Below are 18,361 nucleotides of genomic sequence, written 5' to 3'. Positions count from 1 at the left end.
AAACCCCCCCCCTGTTACAGTACATAGTCTTTTTGATTAGTGAAACTATCATTCTTGTAAATATCTCATGGATTCGCTTGTTTTCCCGTTTCCTCCACTTTCTCCACTGATGCAGAGACATGCAGTCAGCACAATGAATTAATCACATAGTAATCTTATAGGCACATGGTTCACTGCTGAGTGAAAGTGTAACGTGAGAACTCAACAGAGTGATAGTAGAGTATTTAATAATGGAGGAGAGGTCAGTGGAAGCTTCCTGGATCAAATGGGTTCAGATATAGAGGAAAAGAGGAAGTGATTTGGAAACATTGCCTTGGAGTGAAACTAAATGGAAGCGTTTCAGCACTTTATACAGTATGATGTAGCTGTTTTCAAGTCGTGGTTATAGCACCCTCTTCAGGTGACTGCGGGTATTTCTAAACTCTGAATCAAATAGTGTGTCCTCATTTCAGAAATCAGGACATACATAGAAAATACAGGGTTATATAGTTATACATATAGTGAACATATTTGCACAGTAAAGCCTTATTAACACCAGAGTTACTGACATGTTAGGCTCTGTTTCAGTTTTATGCAGCCATAACCTGGAACAGTCTCCCTGAAGATGAGAGACAGATGTTAACTCTGAGCTGAAAATGGCTTTGTTTACAATACCATGGCCCCAAATCTGAGATGTAAATGTGAGAATGCTGCGAAAGGTGCGTAAGGTCCTTGGTTAATTGTTAATAGTAGGAGTAGGCCAATAGGTTGAAGCAGGATGGGTCAAAACACTGATGAAAAATACTATTAAATATAGATGTATTTCTATAAAGTCTTTACAATTTAGAAAGCCATGATCTTAAGAGGCCTGTAAGACAAACAGTACAAATGACAATTGATTTGTAACACACAGTAGTCTAAAACCTCCAGCTAAATACTCACTTCTGCATAAGCTTTGCCCCAACACCTACTTTCATCCCTATATATTGCAACGTGATATTCTCTCGACACTGTCCCTTTAAGAATTGCTCGAACTTTCTTGTGCAGCCTGTCTGCGTTTTAGCCTTCAGCTCTTTTCTCTAAACCAACATGAGCATTTGGACCAATTTAGTCCTTTCCCGTCTGGCTTCCTGCTCTAAACCGCTCTGCGCCTGAGACTGGAGCTGCCATGGAAACCGTCCTCCAGCCCACTGCAGCCTCTCACACTGGAAATGATAACAACAGGGATTATATGTCAGACACAACTGTCAAACTGTGTCATGTACTGCATTCATTAGACTTGAAAGAGGACAAGTGTTAAATCAATACAGCGAGTTAGGACATCATGTTATATGTTATGTGAGTGTTGTTGAATTGAATGGTGTGTGTGTGTGTGTGTGTGTGTGTGTGTGTGTGTGTGTGTGTGTGTGTGTGTGTGTGTGTGTGTGTGTGTGTGTGTGTGTGTGTGTGTGTGTGAGCTCAGGCAGAAGAAAATAAGAATACACCAATACAAAACAACCCAGGCATTATTAAGACCAGTGGTTCTCCAGCTACTTCTTCAGGTGGTCATGAGCAATATTAAACATTATTTATTAGATAATTAGAGATAGTGATTCCCAAAGTGGGGTCTGGAGCCCACTAGGGGGCCTCAGGGACACTGTAATGGAGCCATCAAAGCGTGCCTACCAAATCATTTCATGGAAAAATGCTTAATTTGAAAGGAAACGTATATGTATTAGTTGAAATGTACTACTTTAAATCAGTATTGAACCTACTTTCTTTGCTGTTTGTTTTTTTATGTGCAATTTTAAGCAGCAAAAACGCAAATTCTTTTGACTGCAGAGTTTTATTTCATTTCATTTTTTCATTTCATTTTTTATTTATTTCCATCGTTCCGAATATTCTTTCATTTTTACATGAAATAATGCTGATAAGAACAATCCTCAGACAATTGAAAAGGAGCACAAAGAAGACAAACTTATATTATGTGCCCCTTTTTCCAGAAGAAAAAAAGACATTTTATGCTACCGGGAAGCTGAACTCCCTCCCTTCCCTGCCCTCCCTGTGCTTCCGCCCCTCACCCCCCGGCCAAGACCAAGGACTTGAGAGAAATACAAATTTCAATTCACATAAATTGACAGTAAAATCTTTGAATCTTTTGAATCTTGAATTATTTAATAAGGGGATTAATAGTTCATTAATAATTAATAGGGGATCTGGGCTCTTCCGATTGATAAGGGGGCAGCAACACTCCGGGCTTTGGGAATGGCTGCATTAGAGATAGTTTCATTGCTTAAAGCAGTGGTTTTCAACCTTTTGGAGCCGCAATCCCCAGCAGTTAAGAGGGTTCGTGACCCCCCTCTCGGGTCACACCGTGAGAAATTGTAACATTAGCCTATATAATTCTTAAATAACAAAGAAAAAAACAAATGGCTAGAGTAAAATTCATCAAATTACAAACATATAATGGCCCTCTGGTAAAATAGCACACATGCAACAATAAAATATTATAATATAAGCTACAAAAAAGTATGTGTCTCACGAGCCCCTTGTGGGTCCTGACCCCCAGGTTGAGAACCACTGGCTTAAAGTGTAGATGTTCACACACAGTTCACACTCAGTTGGACATACTACTGTGCAAACGTTTGGGGTCACTTAAAATGTTCTTATTTTTGAAAGATAAGCACTTCTTTTTTCAATGAGGATAACATTAAATTTATCAGAAATACAGTCCAGACATTGTTAATGTTATAGAATGTCTGTTCTAGCTGGAAACTGGCCATTTTTAATGTAATACTTACATAGGTGTGCAGAGGCGCATTTCTAGTAACCATCGTTCCAGTGTTCTATTGGTACATTGTTTTAACTAATCAGGCTAGAGAGCAACTGATGATTATTAAACCCTCATGCAATTAGGAGCTAGCACTGCTGAAAACCGTTGTGCTGAAGCTCTAAAACTGGCCTGACCCCAAACTTTTGAGCAGTAATGTAATTTAGTCCAATTTGGTCCTGATTTAATCCTGATCGGCCTATTGGTACTTGGAAGGTCAATTATTTTGTGAGGTGTTGCCGTGTGAAAAGGTTAAACACTAATTGGGTTTAATACTTAATATCGGTTTTATCTTGCATTTCTGGCCAATCAAAGGCTGGACATAAACAGTTTTCAATATAAAAAAAATCATGGAAATATTATTTTTTCTTATTTTGTTTGAATAGATCCATGGAACAAAACCACAATTATATCAGGTGGGTAAAACAAAACAAAAAACAGGTTTAAACTCCTGACTAAATATTGGACTCAGGTCTAAATCTGGATCACAGAACACGACAGAATCACAAACGAACCTTGTTTAAATCAGCTTAAAAGAAATACAGAACAAACATTGCAGACCACACAAAGAATGCACTTGTGGGGGCCTCAAAATTAGGACGATGACCTTGAGGGAATTGCAGAACTCCCTCTCAGCCAATCAGAGCCAAGTTTATATAACTGACGAAAGGGGATTTTCAAATCTCTCAGCCCCTGCGGCTCTGATAAAGGAATTGGGAAGGATTTCAAATACTTTGCAAGACACAAAGACTTAAAGAGGAAGTGCCAGGAATAAGAGGATTCTTTGTCTCTTATTAATACTTTCAACACATAGCAATGATGCAGAGAAGAACTGGCCACATGACTGAGGCCACTTTGTGCACTGTATTCAGCTCCGTGCACCTGCTGAGAGATCTATTGGAGCCACTGGGCGTCATATAGAGCTCTCCCACATTCAGGTTGCAAAAAGCATTGATTTACGCTGCAGGCTGCAAACATTGCCATTGATGTGGTTATACCCATGACTGCATGGACCTCGAATCACACGTTATGACAGCAATCAGCAAGGGCCTTTTACGTAAATGTATAAAATGTATGTTTTATTTACTTTTTAACTAGAATGAACAAATCTGAAGTCAAGTTTTTAGACCAGGGGTAGGCAAGTTTGTGTCATGGAGGGCCGATTTTAATTGCCAAAACACAGAGGGCTGAAAATCACAATTGTAACCCAAAGTAAAGCCACTTTCTTTCTACAAATATAAGTTTTGCACATATTTCATGACCTAGTGGGGTGTTTTGCTTGGAAATGTGAAAATATTGACAGTATTTTCCACATTTTAGAGTCCTTTTCATGGATTTGGTCTCTGATTTATGAATAAATGCTTCTTCAAAATTCTCTTGAGGGCCAAAGGTTTTATGCTGGAGAGAATTTGGCCCCCGGGCTTGACGTTGCCTCCCCCTGTTTTAGACCAATTCCAAAAAATGTGTCTGTCAAAGAAGCACCACGACCATAATCAGACACTGGGCAGAACTGGTCTAAAATACAATGTGGATTAGCACATCATTTTTGCATTTTTGACTTACACATACAGTATGATCACACATTTTGGGCCCTATAGTGATACATGCAATGTCAAATAAATGCGTGCACACAAACAAATATATATACATGCTATTTCCCATCTTGCAGTTTCTATTTGCACCTGTCTTAATAAATGACCCACTGTCATGTCAAAAAGAGTGGCACTTCTCAGCTGCTCCCTTGAATCCCAAGTGTTTTGCCCATCAACCTGAACTTGTCAATGGAGTGTGACGGCGAGTAACCTTCACCAGCAAAAAGGCTCACACTGACGTCCTGTGCCCATGTTTGTCCAGACAGTGCAAGTATTGTGATATTGTTTTAACAAAAATAAAATCATTTATTTCCAAGTAGCCTATTTTATATCGAATATTTGATGTTTCTTTCTTGGTGGCAAATGAATGATATGGATATTTGAAGGCTTTTGAGCAATATAGGCTTTGCTCACTGTTAACCACAAGATGGCGACATACACACGCTCCCGTGGTGAGAGAAACCTGCCCTGATGATTGACATGAGTAAACACACCAAGTTCATGTGCTTCAACAATTCTGTGCTTTCCCTCAATATAACCTGTAATCTGCCACATTTAATGTCATTAGTCTATAACTGTTTTTGGTATTGAACATGCTACACTCTGCAGACTCTTTGTAAATCATTTATGCTAATAACCGGGAAAACTAATCTTGATTTACTCTGCTCTCAAGCTTTACATACATAATTTATTTCCTGAAATAATCAGTGTGCCAGTGAAGCTGCAACTCACTTGATGAAGGCGTGGGTGCGGATACTTCAGTCGATAAAACAAAGAAATCCTTATAATCAGACCTATTTCTTATGTTGAATTCAAATAAATGTATCTGCAAGTTGTGTAGACTATATCAAGTATTGATGTCTCATAAATCAAGTTTGTGTTGTGAGCCTAAGGTTGAAAACTGAATAAATCCTGGCTGTGGAATAGAGTTTTATTCATCTTTTCTATGTTGTTTCATTTATAATAAATTATTCTTTTTCCCCTTGTTATATAACCTGTTGAGAATGCCTGATGTAAGCCTTGTGTGGCCTTGTACAGGGCTTATTGTATTTCTTAATATAACAATCTTACGTTTTACCAGAATGCATGCAGGCGTTATAATGGATGCAGTTTATGTAGGTTGGTGAGAGCAAAAATGTTTACAGTGAACTAGTTTACCGTCAGAAGAACCTTAAACAGCAGAAATGGTAAAGCAGCAAGCATATTCTGTCCACATCCTAAAATAAGATAAGATAAATGGAGAAATTGGCACCTAATTCAAATAGATGCAAAATCTGATATAACATTTTGCCTAATTTGATCAACTGGCTTCTTCAAAACAAAATGATGTAGTAGCTATCATGGGTTAGCTGTATTTTATTAACGCTCTCAATTTTTCAAATGTTACAACAAATAATCAAACGTACATTGAAAAAAAAGCAATTTAGTCTTGTGTAACACTTGTATTAATGCATTCATTTGTTTACAAAATATTTTACAAAGTAACCTGCTTTATTTTGAAAATTGCCAAAACCGGAAGTTCAATTGTCTGTATTTCCGGTGATTAATTAGGCGCTCCAAAAACAACTGGCGTGAAAAAGAAAAAAGTGTAACGTTTATGAGCTTTGTAAACATTAAAAAAAGCAATGTCAGACAAAGGAGAAGTTAATTTAACCGGAGTCTCACAAAGCAAAGGCGTGTGGCTTGTAAAGGTTTGCAACATAACTTAATTCATGATTTTTTTTGACACCTGTCGTCGGCGCAATTGATCACTGTACTGGCTAGCTAAAGTGGAAAAAAAGAAAATGTGGCTAGCATAAGCTTGACATTTCTAATTAAATCCAGATTTGTTTATGTTTTCTGATATCCCCATTATTTTGTAAAGGTATGAGTATTTACAGTGCTGTTAATCTGTTGGTAATATTCAACTTAATTAATGTGTTTCTGTAGGTGCCAAAGTATCTGTCTCAGCAGTGGGACAAAGCCACAGAAAAAGGAGAAGTGGGGAAAATCACGATTGGAAAGTAATGGACATTCTACATTATTAATCGTCTTTGTAATAAAGTACATTTCAGCACATTTCAGCATGAGAATCAACTAATATCGACTTTTCATTTGCTTTTTCTAAACCCTCCAGGAAGCAAGGGAAGTCCGTGGTAAGAAAGACCATTATACATTTATGAAACATTATAAAACATTGATGGTGTGCACACACACAGTAAGCCTTCTCTCCGAATAGTACCTGCATTTGAAGGCGCTGAAGCTGATCCAGTTTCCTTTTCACTGGCTGGTATAACGCATTATGTCTATGTTATCGATCTAGTTTTATTGCGATTGAATGGTTATTGTGGAGGACTGTTTTATATCTTACCTGGCTCGGTATAGACCTCTGGATTGTGCCGGAAAAGCCACTAAAATGTCTGTATTTCCAGGCGTATTCCAGAATAATGACCTACTTGAGATTTTAAAATGTCAAACAGTTTTTTTATCATCAAAGCATGTGGACAGTGGATACTACAGTGAGTGAGATACCACTAGTGATGCAGCAGTTAAAGTTTTCTCTTTGACATTGTTTTGCAGCTAAAGTTTGTCTTTGGACAAAATTGGACAACAATATGGTTGTTTGTAATTCCTGAATTTTGAAATACCGTCAAGTTGAGGACGTTTTCTATCTTCAGAAGCTTCTTCTCGCTCTTGTCAGACTGTAATGTGACTAGTAAACACACACGGTACATTCTGACTATGGAGAACTCAAAATGTAAATACGGGATATCTTCCACATAAAAGTAATTGGACCCTATGATGTGGTTGAATGAGTTACTCCACAGCTCTTTTGTTACTCTTTAACACTATTTCAGGCAACGGAAATCTATAGTTTGTGAATAAACATGGCTGATTTTGGCCATAACTTTCAATTGATAACATTTAGTCTTAATCTTTATTGTCTATCTAGAGACTGTACTTCTCCTCAGACTCGAAGTCACTAATAGAGTTAAACCTCCCTTGACCCCAATTGGAATAAGCGGAAGACAATGAATCCATAAATCCAATAAGGTCCATTAATGTTTTTCCGCCCTAATATATCCACTGGGAAATGTCGACGTGCGTTCACCCGTTAACCCAATGTAAATGACATTACCGATCTGTGCCTTTGCTGTGTGTTTCGTAGGTTAGCTTCAAATTGAATGAAGATTTAACGGGCCTGGATGCTCTGGGAGAGAAGGAAGCCTCCCTGCGTGTTCCCCGGGATCATCCCTTCAACATGCAGAGCGTGGGCGGACAGACCTTGGCCGTCTTCAGCCAGAGTGACAAAGGTACAAGACGAGATCCTTGTTATGTGTTGGATTATGTAAAAGGAGGTCTCTGGGGAGGCCTGCAACGGACTGACAGTAGAGACCAGAGCAGTGCTGAGCTGAACTAAGGGCGGCTTTTAATAGCATGTGTAGGCTGTCAGTTGCCTAACGGCGTCTATAGGAAAGCCTGGACATACGGGTTTTAAGCACAAACCTGGACCGAATTGTCTGAATGCAGAGTTTAATACAGATATAGTGACACTGGCAAGCTTTAATTCAACAATTCTAGACATAAAAAAAAAAGACACTTATTGCATATGATTAATATTTACACACTCCTATTAGATCAGTGGTGTTGTTTTTGAATGTTTTTAATGGTACCTAAAGCAAAACGTTTCATTTGTATTGCTTATTTATGGTTCAGCTTGTTGTATAACATATGGGAGGACTCCATGTTTCCACTCATAATTAGAAACGCTGCTGACGTATTGATTCACTGAACCAGTCAGTCACCATCAGTCCTTACAGGAACATTGAGTTTCTTTCAAATATGTTCTATGCCACAACAACAACAGCACATTGAATTAACGAATTGCAAGCAGTGTGAGACCTTGTGCCACTTGACATGCTGACATTTTGTTCCAACAAGTGTCCAGTGAATTGTCACTTGAATTGAATTTTAAACAAATTGAAATCAGTTTGAATAATTGCAATTAGCCAATCACAAAGGCTTCCATTATTTAGTTGAAAGCAAAGCACACTTAGGTTTTTATGTTTAAAAGCTGCTACAGACATGATAGATTCTTGTTTCAATTTAGCAGTTCTTGTTTCAGTCTTCTCCCAAGGGCAGTGCTCCTCAGAAAAATGGCAATTAGATATTTTGTTCCAAACTGCACAACGTGTATTTCTCTACATATTGCTTCACGCTGCCCAAATAACTTGGCTGAAAATGAATGAGCCTCTTTGAACACAACCAACTGTCCTCCCTGAAGACTTGATTATGCCGCGTTCATTAAAATTAGTTTGCACAAATCCAGTCCATTGAACACTCAAGTCATCAAACATCCAGTCTAGTTCTTCAGGAAATATGATGTATGGTAATTACACTGAGCTGATTTCTGTAAAATTCATGAGTATCGAGAAGTTCATGCGATTCTGATTTATGGAGGACGCTGGCTGCCAGGCATAATGTGTCATAGCGCGTTTGGAGCCAAGGGGATTTGCATCAGATCCAGGGCGTACAGTAAAAATAACTTGTGTGCTGTGGACAAAAAAATAAGAGCGAGTTTTGGTATACCCATTCGGCAGACACAAAAATAAACTCATCCGTATGATTGAAAAGCCAAGAATTTTGTGAAAGAGGCCTCTTAATATACTTGGAAAATAATGACTGTGTATGACCAATATTTGTCGCCATATTAAGGACCTTTTATTTTCATCAGCTGGGAACCTTTTGTTGGCCACATATCTCCTAGCTATGACAGTGTGGAAGCTGTAGAGACGTCAAATAGTCAACAGTCTATAGTGGTTGACTGTACTTTACATGTTTTGTATCATGAATGTGGACATGCCATGCATATGGAGCTGAAAGATAGACTTCAAAAACATATTTTGAGTGCCTCAGCTTTGATATTTTACATTTATAATTTATGTTTCTGTAAGAATTAAAGGGGGGGTGTTATGCAAAATGGACTTTTTCAAGCTTTCCATCATGTTATGTCATTCCCTCATTAAAAACATGCCTGAAGTGTTGCCTTGGCACATTCACGTATTTTTGAGTAATCTGTAAAAACTCTGATGGCAGCCATTTTAGGGATAGGTTTGCCTGAGTCCTCCTAGGAACGCCCCCACCTCCTGGAGACGCCTCCGAGCTTTCGTCACCAGCCGAGTAACCAACCACTGCTTCTCAGCAGAACCCCCTCCCCACTGATGCCACAGACAGCGTGTGGAGGGGGCGTGTCGGAAAGGGTCAGAGGTTCTTAAAGAGACAGAGGCCTATTTCAAGACATTCACTACAGCCATTTTGAGAGAGCAATTTTATACAAGGTAGTTATTCTAATTTACTGCATTTATAGACCAACAGAAGGTTTGGTCATCATTGTAGTGTGATATAGACTGGTGCTATGTGATTGAAAAAAGCAGAATACCCCCTCTTTAAATAGTAACAATGAAATGCAGGCAAAAGAGCAGGGGAAAATCTTGACTGGGGCTCCTCCTGCTGCCAGCTATAGGAATAATTCTCTATAATCTTTAAAGGAATAGGCAACCGTTTTTGCATACTGAGATATGTTCTTACCTGAGCTTAGACAAGTTGACCTGTCTGGTCTTTACGCGTGCGCTCAGTCACGCAAAAAGACCGAACATGTTGTTAGCATTTAGCCTCTCCTCCTCTCCTCTATGAACCAAACAGGGGTCAAGTTAGAAGCGACCAAGCTCCTCCATTTTCTCCCTATTTAAATACAGTTACGTGAGTGTTAACACGATCCAAGTATAGTCACACACTTTACTGCACGGACGTCGAAGTGTAGGGACAACATGGAAGAGCTTGGTCGCTTCTAACTTCACCCCCGTTTGGGTCCATAAGGAGAGGCGGAGAGGCTTAATGCTAACAACATAAAAGTCCAGACAGGTATGCATCAACTCATCTAAACTAAGCTAAGAAGATATCTGGGGGCTTATTCCTTTTTAAGGTTGGACGTACGTACCTGATAAACACACTTCGAGCGCAGAACGGCTCAAAATCTATAATGTTGGATTATTGGCTTTAAAAATGTGGAGAGCAGTTTTTGGGTTTGAACAATGACGCAATTGTAACCAGGAAGTACAGAACGAGGCACTGACACTGTAGAAGAAGAAACAGCTCAATTTAACTGCTTTGTCTGATTATTAACTCAAAACTGCGTGAATGTTGTGAAATACAACTCTGGGTATGTCTTTGACGAGAACATTAAAACATGGTTCACACCTCAAGAAAGTCGACACTGCATGATATGTCTGCTTTATTCATAATTTAATTATGATTTATTTATGTAATGGTTCAGTAGCAGTGGCATTAAAGGGGCTAGATGCAAGTTAGCCATTTATACTCACTACTGCCACCTCAGGTCATACTTGTAACTTCACCTTCTATATTAAGCTTGTGCATGATTTTCTTGCTTGGGCAATTCAGACCCAAAGTAACACCTTTTTGAGTGACAGTGCAGGATTTTAGAGGCAGTTGTGGTGAATAGGTCTGGGCTCATTCTACACCTTAGGACATTGATGGAACATGTAGGGGGAGGAAAATACATAATTTTAACATTTTTAAACTCTGTATAGTCCCTTTAAATTGTCACATTTCAGTTGCAATATTTTACATGTATGAATGAATGGAGCAAGTATGACATGTTTCCCTTTATCATCTCACATATTTAGGGCTTTGCAGCTCTTTATAGGCATTTACCCAAAAGTGAGATGATGCGCACAATGTCTTTTTCCATTACATATCCAGCGCATTGCTTTATTTGATCTTATCTTCTGTACTGCCCCAGTCATTGCAGCAGCAGGTGTTTCATTGCGACTGTCTGCACCAAACACTGGTCATGAATCTCAAGTATTATGAATAATTCCCCTCCAACAGACAGGTAATAATAATAATGCGCTAACCTAATTTGTGTAAGAGGCTTGAATATGGCTATTTGTTACATTTACTGGGAAACTGTTGATAAGCTACATCAATAGTCTTTTATTTACCCCGGCACTAATGAAACGACTGCTCTGTGTTTCTCAGCTACGGCCCATAAGTGCTCTTGCTCATTGTTGGCACATAAACTGAAATGTAAGCAAAAACAATGGCCAAAATGTCCTCGTTGTTTTATAATGGTGTGGAGTGGTTTGGTGCCATTTCAAAATAATACTTTTAATTGTGGCGCAGATTTTGCAGCAGAGCAAATCGTTGTTGTTCTCATAGTCAAATGCAACTCAATAGTCCTGCTTTTTCCCACAGTGTAAGACTTGAAATTTGATGCTATATTGTCGACAACACGAGTGCGCAAACCTTTTGATCAATGGCCAGATACTGAAAGCAGAGGGCCCCTCAGGCTTCCTAAAGCTCCCTCCTTTGTTGTATAGATTATATTGCATTTAAGAAAATATTTGTTGGAAGATAAACCAAATTACAATGTGATGGTGCTTGTGAAAAATAAAATCAATTGCAGTAATCCTAACCAGCTGAGTTGTTGACACATGTATCGGACTCATAAAGCAACGTCTGTGCTGAGCGTCACGGAAAAGTCATGGCGTGACCTACACTTTCACTCTTGTCATTTTGCTGCACATTGTATCACCGAGGCACCAGTTCAATGGGAGCAACATCAGGCATCAGACTCATGACCTTTGGATTTGTCACAATGTGAGCTCTGACTGTCACAAGCCCTTTTGTATTTCATTTATAGTTTCACAGTCGCATCTATTCTCATAATTGGGTGTGCAGTTACCCTCTTTATTATTGGCTGGCTGTACAAGCTCATAACAGGTTTCTGAACGAGAATGAATGAGCCATGTGTTGCTTCAGTAGCTTTTTGAGTCACAAGACGTCACTCATTATTCCATTCTTAGTGGTGGTAAGCTAGCTGCCCTGGGGTAGACTGATGGAAGCGAGGCTACCAGTCTGTGCCTTCTGCCCCTCCGACCACCACCAACCTTACACTCACACACTATTTTATTTATTTACCAAACGTGATTCATTTTTGTTGATATCAGAGTCCGTTTTGTAAAAGGGAAACCCCGGAATTGTAAAGCTTATGGATAGGGACCTACAGTTAAAATACACATCAACATACAATATACAGAATACAGAATTACAAAAGAGAACAAAAAGTTAATAAAATCTACCCACACAGTGCCAGTTTATAATCACCTACCAACAGGAATGCATTTCCAGAAAAAAGGAAGCTCACCCGTTCGGATTCAGTCTTTACATCAGTGGTGTCAAACTCATTTTGGGTCGCGGGCCGCATATAATAGAGAATGTTTCGAATAAATGAATAATAATAAGTTGTGATTTGGTCAAAGCCCCAACTTGACTGTGGCTTCATTAATAACAACGGCTTACACTTGTATTGCACTTTACAAGCCTGTGTCACAAGTGAAGCCACAGCCGCCCTGGAGCAGACTGTCCATTTACCATGTGGGTATATAAGGTGGTGTTCATAACCTTGTGGAACTCTTTCCCCTTCTTTTTTTATTTAATGCCCCCAGAGGCTAGAATGAGCATTCTGGTTATTCTTTAAAAATTCATAACTCCGCACAGGAATGGGCTAGAGACTTACTTTTTACATGCTCCAGAATTTATGCTCTACAGAGCAGGGGCCGTATGTTTGACACGCCTTCTCTACATCATATTATTCAAAGCAGATTTACAAAGTTAAAACTCGAAGATTTGCGATTTATCATACCATGTATTTAAGGGCCTAGACCAACATGCGACCAATGTGAAATATACTAAATATACTACGCGTAACGTAGCAATAAATTTAGCCTAAAACGCTTTTTAAATATGTTTGAAGAATGTGATTCTTGTAGAGAGTTATCAATCTCATTTGATGGCTACATTCACCCAGGCTTTCTGGTGTTCCCAAAACGGTCTCCGATCCAAGTACCAACCAGGCCCTTCCCTGCTTCTGAGAGCTGACGGGATCAGGCAGAGCAAATGCATTTATCATTTTAAGCTGCACTTTTGCCAGAATAGATGTTTCATGCTCTAATTTGGCACTTTTCTAATGTTTTGATTATATTAACAAATATAAATTTTTACATTTTTAAAATCTAAAATGTTTTTAAAATAACTTTCTTGTTTATAGCGTGCTACATGACCAAGCCCCGCCTCCTCTTCAGGAATTTATTAAAAAAAGAAATTGGGAGACCAGCAGTCGATCAACAGTCAGGGGGGACTGTGAGGTACAGTTCCGGAGGCACACATTTTCTCAAAACGTGCTTTCCGTTGCTTTCCATGACAGTTAGAGAAAGCAGCACCTACGTCTCATTTAAGAGACAACGGCTTTTCTGCCAACAAAGGTGTGACCATTAAGAGGCATAAGGCAGGAACATATTTTTAAATACTTGCAGGTACAGGTGTGTGAGTGGGAGGGGGAGTGGCGTTTGAAAAAGATGCATTTTATGTATTGTGTAGTCGTTGTCCTTGCCTGTTTTGTCTGTAATGTACTGCTGTGTGTTGTGGCTTATGCGTTTTATACTTTTATACTTATACTTATGTTCTGGTCTTGTTGTTTACCTCATGGGACTGCGGATGGAAATTAGCCTTGAGCTAAATCTGGCATATTTACAGCACTAGTTGTCTGTTCATTAATATTCAGTCCCATTCAAATAAATGAATAAATGAAATGAAATTAAATATTCCGTGATTATTGTTATTCAGAAAGTCCCCAGAATGGCTCACCTCTTGTAGCAGGATCATGCAAATGCAACAATCAAATTACTACTGCCACAACCGGCTATAATTTTGATTATATTATTGTTCATTGCGAGCAGGAGAACAAGGCGCAGATGACATTAAGCATGAGAATTAGATTGTCTTTGTGACGGAGGATGTGCTGTGACAAGAGAAACATTGTACCCACTCGTTCTGTACACGACTTCACCTCAAGGCTATTCCCTGCAACTTGTCAATACCTTCTTTGTTATCTTTTTATGACGGTAGATGTTTTTCCACAGAAACATATTGCTTTTTCAGGCTTTCCATCTGGAAGCATCGAAGTTGTTCAATATTGATATGAAAGCTTTCAACTAATCTAACCTCGATTTGAACACATATCTATTCATAATTTTGTACAGTGTTTTGTTTTGAATCTGCTACACACATTTCTGCTTGTGTGGGAATCATATGAAAAAGCTCTCTCTTCATCAAGTGCAGCCACAGGTTTATTCTATTGCCGCCCTTGTGCACTTTACATGCACCCACACTCCAATGTGCATTACTACCTCCCACATGCGATAATGGATTATTCGCTTTGGCAAAAGGGTTTTTAACAGCCAAAAGCGGCAAATGGTCAGCACAGAAATTTCGATTAGTTTCTGGAAATCAGTGCTTTTGATTCTTTTCATTTCCATTCTGGAATGTGTTCCTCTCATTATGTTTTTGTATTTTTGCACAAATTTAATTTCTCTGTACGCACAGTCGCACACGTGGTACATTGACATTACAGCAAACTCTGAACCTTTAACTTTGAAGATGGAAGATCTGGCAGATGAAAGGCCAAGTATTTATGAATTTTTTTCATCATAAATATTCATTAGATATTCCACAGTGTTAATGTTTGTAGGATTCATAGTGGTTTAAAAAAGGCACAACTACAAGCGGCCACGAAGACATGAGCACTTTGTGGAGTTGCTTTATGTTAATTTCCAAACACCCTTAGGATCATCCATCCCTAATGTGGTGCTCATTCTGCAGCAATTATTTGGAATGGAATAGTATCTAGTGCTTTTCACGTGACACTTTTGCCACCCAAAGCGCTTCACACACAGTAGGGAATTTTTAATCATTCACCCCACACACGGGTACCAACAATAACCTTGGCTGCATCTGAAACAAACACTTAAGGTCTATTGCATCACAACATGATAAACCCAGCAAATAGGGAATTGTACTGTAACAAAAACCCAGTTAGTGTAGCAATGAGAACATTACAAGTATTCTCGTTCTATGGCATGCTAAATGTAGTTGTTTCACAGTTCTTTTCAGAAACAGATTAATTTGATCTCGAAGGGGACATTATGTATGATTACATAATGTACAGAAATCTTGACTAAGAAAGAAGGAAAACGCAGGTCCCCCTCAATAACCCAGGACGCTGTGCACTGCACTGCACCCCTCAAGAATGAAATACACATCCGTTAAAATCTGGATAAACAAACTATGAATCAACACACGGATTCATGTAAGAAACAAAAAGGGGTGAAATAACTAGTGTTTTACATATTTAATTCTTCAAAATCGCCACCCTTTTCTATTAGTGTGAAGCTGGCCTCTCATCATACTCAAATTTATATGAAATATATGTCAATCGTTTGTGCTACGTTTGTTATCGTTTTTGAGATATTAATGACTGTTTTTTGCTTGCAGTGTGTGTTGTCGTGCACTCCTGACACGTGTGCGCTGCAGATAAGGACGGGCATGGACGCCCCAAGGCTCTAAAGTTTCTAATGGTTTAAAAACTGAACCAGCACAAAACAGCACAGATGTAGAGGAAGCGGTTGATACAATTTTGACCTGTTTTGGAGCTTTATAACGAGCAGGGTGACATTAGATTTGACCGATAAAACAATCATTAATCTCTCAAAAACGCTAAAAGCACAAACGAAGATTTTTACCGCACAAACATAGCACAAATGATTGGCATATTTTTTTTTTTTATTTGAGCATGATGAGGGGCTAAGTTCACTCAAGTCCCTTTTTTCTTGACGCTTTTCTCAATGAGCTCCATGAGGAAGCTTCATGATTTTCAACCCGCTGTCAAAAGTGTGCAAAGTAGTAATCAAAGCAAAAGGCGGCGATTTTAAAGAATATATTTAACTTTTTTGTTTAAAACATAATTCAACTTGAAAAAAAGCTCCCACCCATTGTCTCACACTATTACTTGGCTTTTATTGCAGTAACGTTTCGGCCTCTCTGATCTTCATCTAACTTTTTATTCAAGTTTGATGAAGGTCAGAGAGACCGAAACGTTACTGCTATAAAAGCCAAGTAAAAGAGTGAGACAGTGTGCGGGAGCTTTTTTTTCAAGTTAAGTAATCTATTCTTCTACGCACCTGTCGCCTTCTCGGGTGTGCAGAGCTTCTACTCATCAAGCATTAAAACATAATTCCAAATGAATGCCTTCAGTGAGATTCTACAATGTAAACAGTCTTCAAATTAAAGGAAAAACAAAACCTAAAATGTTTCCAAACTTCTGACCGGTAGTGTGTTTGTGCAAAGTGCTGCCAGCCCACTCAAACAAGTCAGATTTTCCTGCGACATCTACTTTGTGATGTCTGTTCCCGAAAAGTCACATCTCTCCTCCTGTAATACTGTCTTGCCTGTTCGAGTGCAGCAGAGGAGCACTTTAGTATATTGTCCTTGGCGATGTGCCGGTCGAGCCTGTATTTACCACTGTTTGACTCCACCCCCACGCGCCCACAGAAAGGTGCTCAAGATGACACCGGGCTCCCACTCGCTCCTCCACTGATGAGCGCTTGTGTAAACAGCACAGGTATGACCCCTCCGTGCCAACATGGGCAACCATCCGAGTTTGTTTGGAGCCATAATTTGTGCCAAACTGCTGCAAGAGTTGTTAATCATACTCTTCCTGAGGTGAAAAGGCAGCACTTTGTTGTAAGTTACATAAAAACTGCAAATATGAGTGGTTCTGCGGTCAAATGGAATGACTATTTAGTTTAATAATGGCATGGGCATATTGTGTACTTCAGAAATTCCTCATTAGGCTGCGCAATTAAAGAAAAGTGATCTTGAATGTTTAGAAAAAGATTGATATTTTACCTAACCATTTCAATAACCTTTATTTTACCCTGCAAATTGTGTCTAAAATACTTAATCACCAAAACAAATCTATAATAGTTACATTGGGAGAGTCATGTCTAAACCAGTGGTTCTCAACCGGGGGGTCGGGACCCCCAAGAGGGTCGCGAGACAAATTAGGGGGGTCACCAGATCATGTAGATAAAATATACATATTTTTATTAGCATATAATCTAATATTTTATTGTAGCATGTGTGTGCCATTATTTGTATGTAATTTGATGAAGTTTACTTTAGCCATTTGTTTTTTGTCTTTGTTTTTAAAGAATTATGTAGACTAAAGAGCCTATTTCTCACGGTGTGACCAGGGCGGGGGGGGTCATGAACCCCTTTAACTGTTGTAATGGGGGTCGTGGCTCCAAAAGGTTGAGAACCACTGGTCTAAACTGATAAAACTGAACTTTTAAGTAGCAGTGAGTTTTGTTTGAGGCTTCGTTTTGCCAGAAATGTAAAAACACATGTTACCTTATATTGTCATGGTTTATTGTGAAATACATCAAAAATGTATGACAGAAATGGGGAAACTTCAGCTCAAAATTCTAAGCTTTGTAGAATATAAATAAAAGTAGCATTCATTTATTGAAAATATGCACTTTATTTTTCTGTACAAAGAAACTTTATGAGATAGAAAATCCAACAGTGTAGCATCTGCATGTCTGTCGTTCTGTGAGAATAAGTGTTTTTCACATGCGACTTTAGACCCTGCCTCATGCCGACACCTCACTCCCTCTAATGCCTATCTAACGAGCTAAGAGTAAGCGATGTTGCTAACGGTTACGGGCTGATTGATATGTACGCAGCACTGCCTGACGTCGCCTTTGTACCACTGCGCTGCTGGCTAAACGTTCCTCTATTATTTTCTCGTTCGTGGTTCTGGTTTCTTCCGGCGAGAACCAGGTATTGATTAAGAGGTTGCTAGGAAACAGGCTTAGGCGCCGTTGATGCTGTGGAGGAGAACGGAGCAACTGTCGGACCTACAGGGAGTTTTTCCTCCAAAGTTTGGGGAATGTTAATATTTTATGACGCCTCATTCGCTTTTTCATTAGCATAGGGCGAGTGAAATTACCTGGAGTTCAAAGAGATGCGCACAGCGGCTTCCTAATTTTCCCTCTCCTCAGTTTGTCTCTTGTGATAA

At 39.1% G+C, this 18,361-nt stretch overlaps 1 protein-coding gene across 1 annotated transcript in view; it reads left to right on the top strand.

Moving 5' to 3' along the window:
• Positions 1-6,005: 6,005 nt before the first annotated feature.
• LOC306968184 (general transcription factor IIF subunit 2-like) overlaps positions 6,006-18,361 on the top strand; it is a gene marked incomplete at its 5' end in the record, with an annotated part of 63,952 nt that continues 51,596 nt past the window's right edge. Inside the window, 4 exons of the mRNA XM_079563506.1 lie at positions 6,006-6,071; positions 6,310-6,383; positions 6,497-6,515; positions 7,529-7,673. Coding sequence (XP_079419632.1) covers positions 6,006-6,071; positions 6,310-6,383; positions 6,497-6,515; positions 7,529-7,673 — 304 coding nt within the window. The remainder of the gene's footprint in view (positions 6,072-6,309; positions 6,384-6,496; positions 6,516-7,528; positions 7,674-18,361) is intronic.

This window comes from Gobius niger, assembly GCF_951799975.1.
Source record: "Gobius niger genome assembly, chromosome: 9".
Classification (NCBI taxonomy): domain Eukaryota; kingdom Metazoa; phylum Chordata; class Actinopteri; order Gobiiformes; family Gobiidae; genus Gobius; species Gobius niger.
The sequence above is the reverse complement of the archived record's forward strand: the minus strand, read 5'-3'. Positions and strand labels throughout refer to the sequence as shown.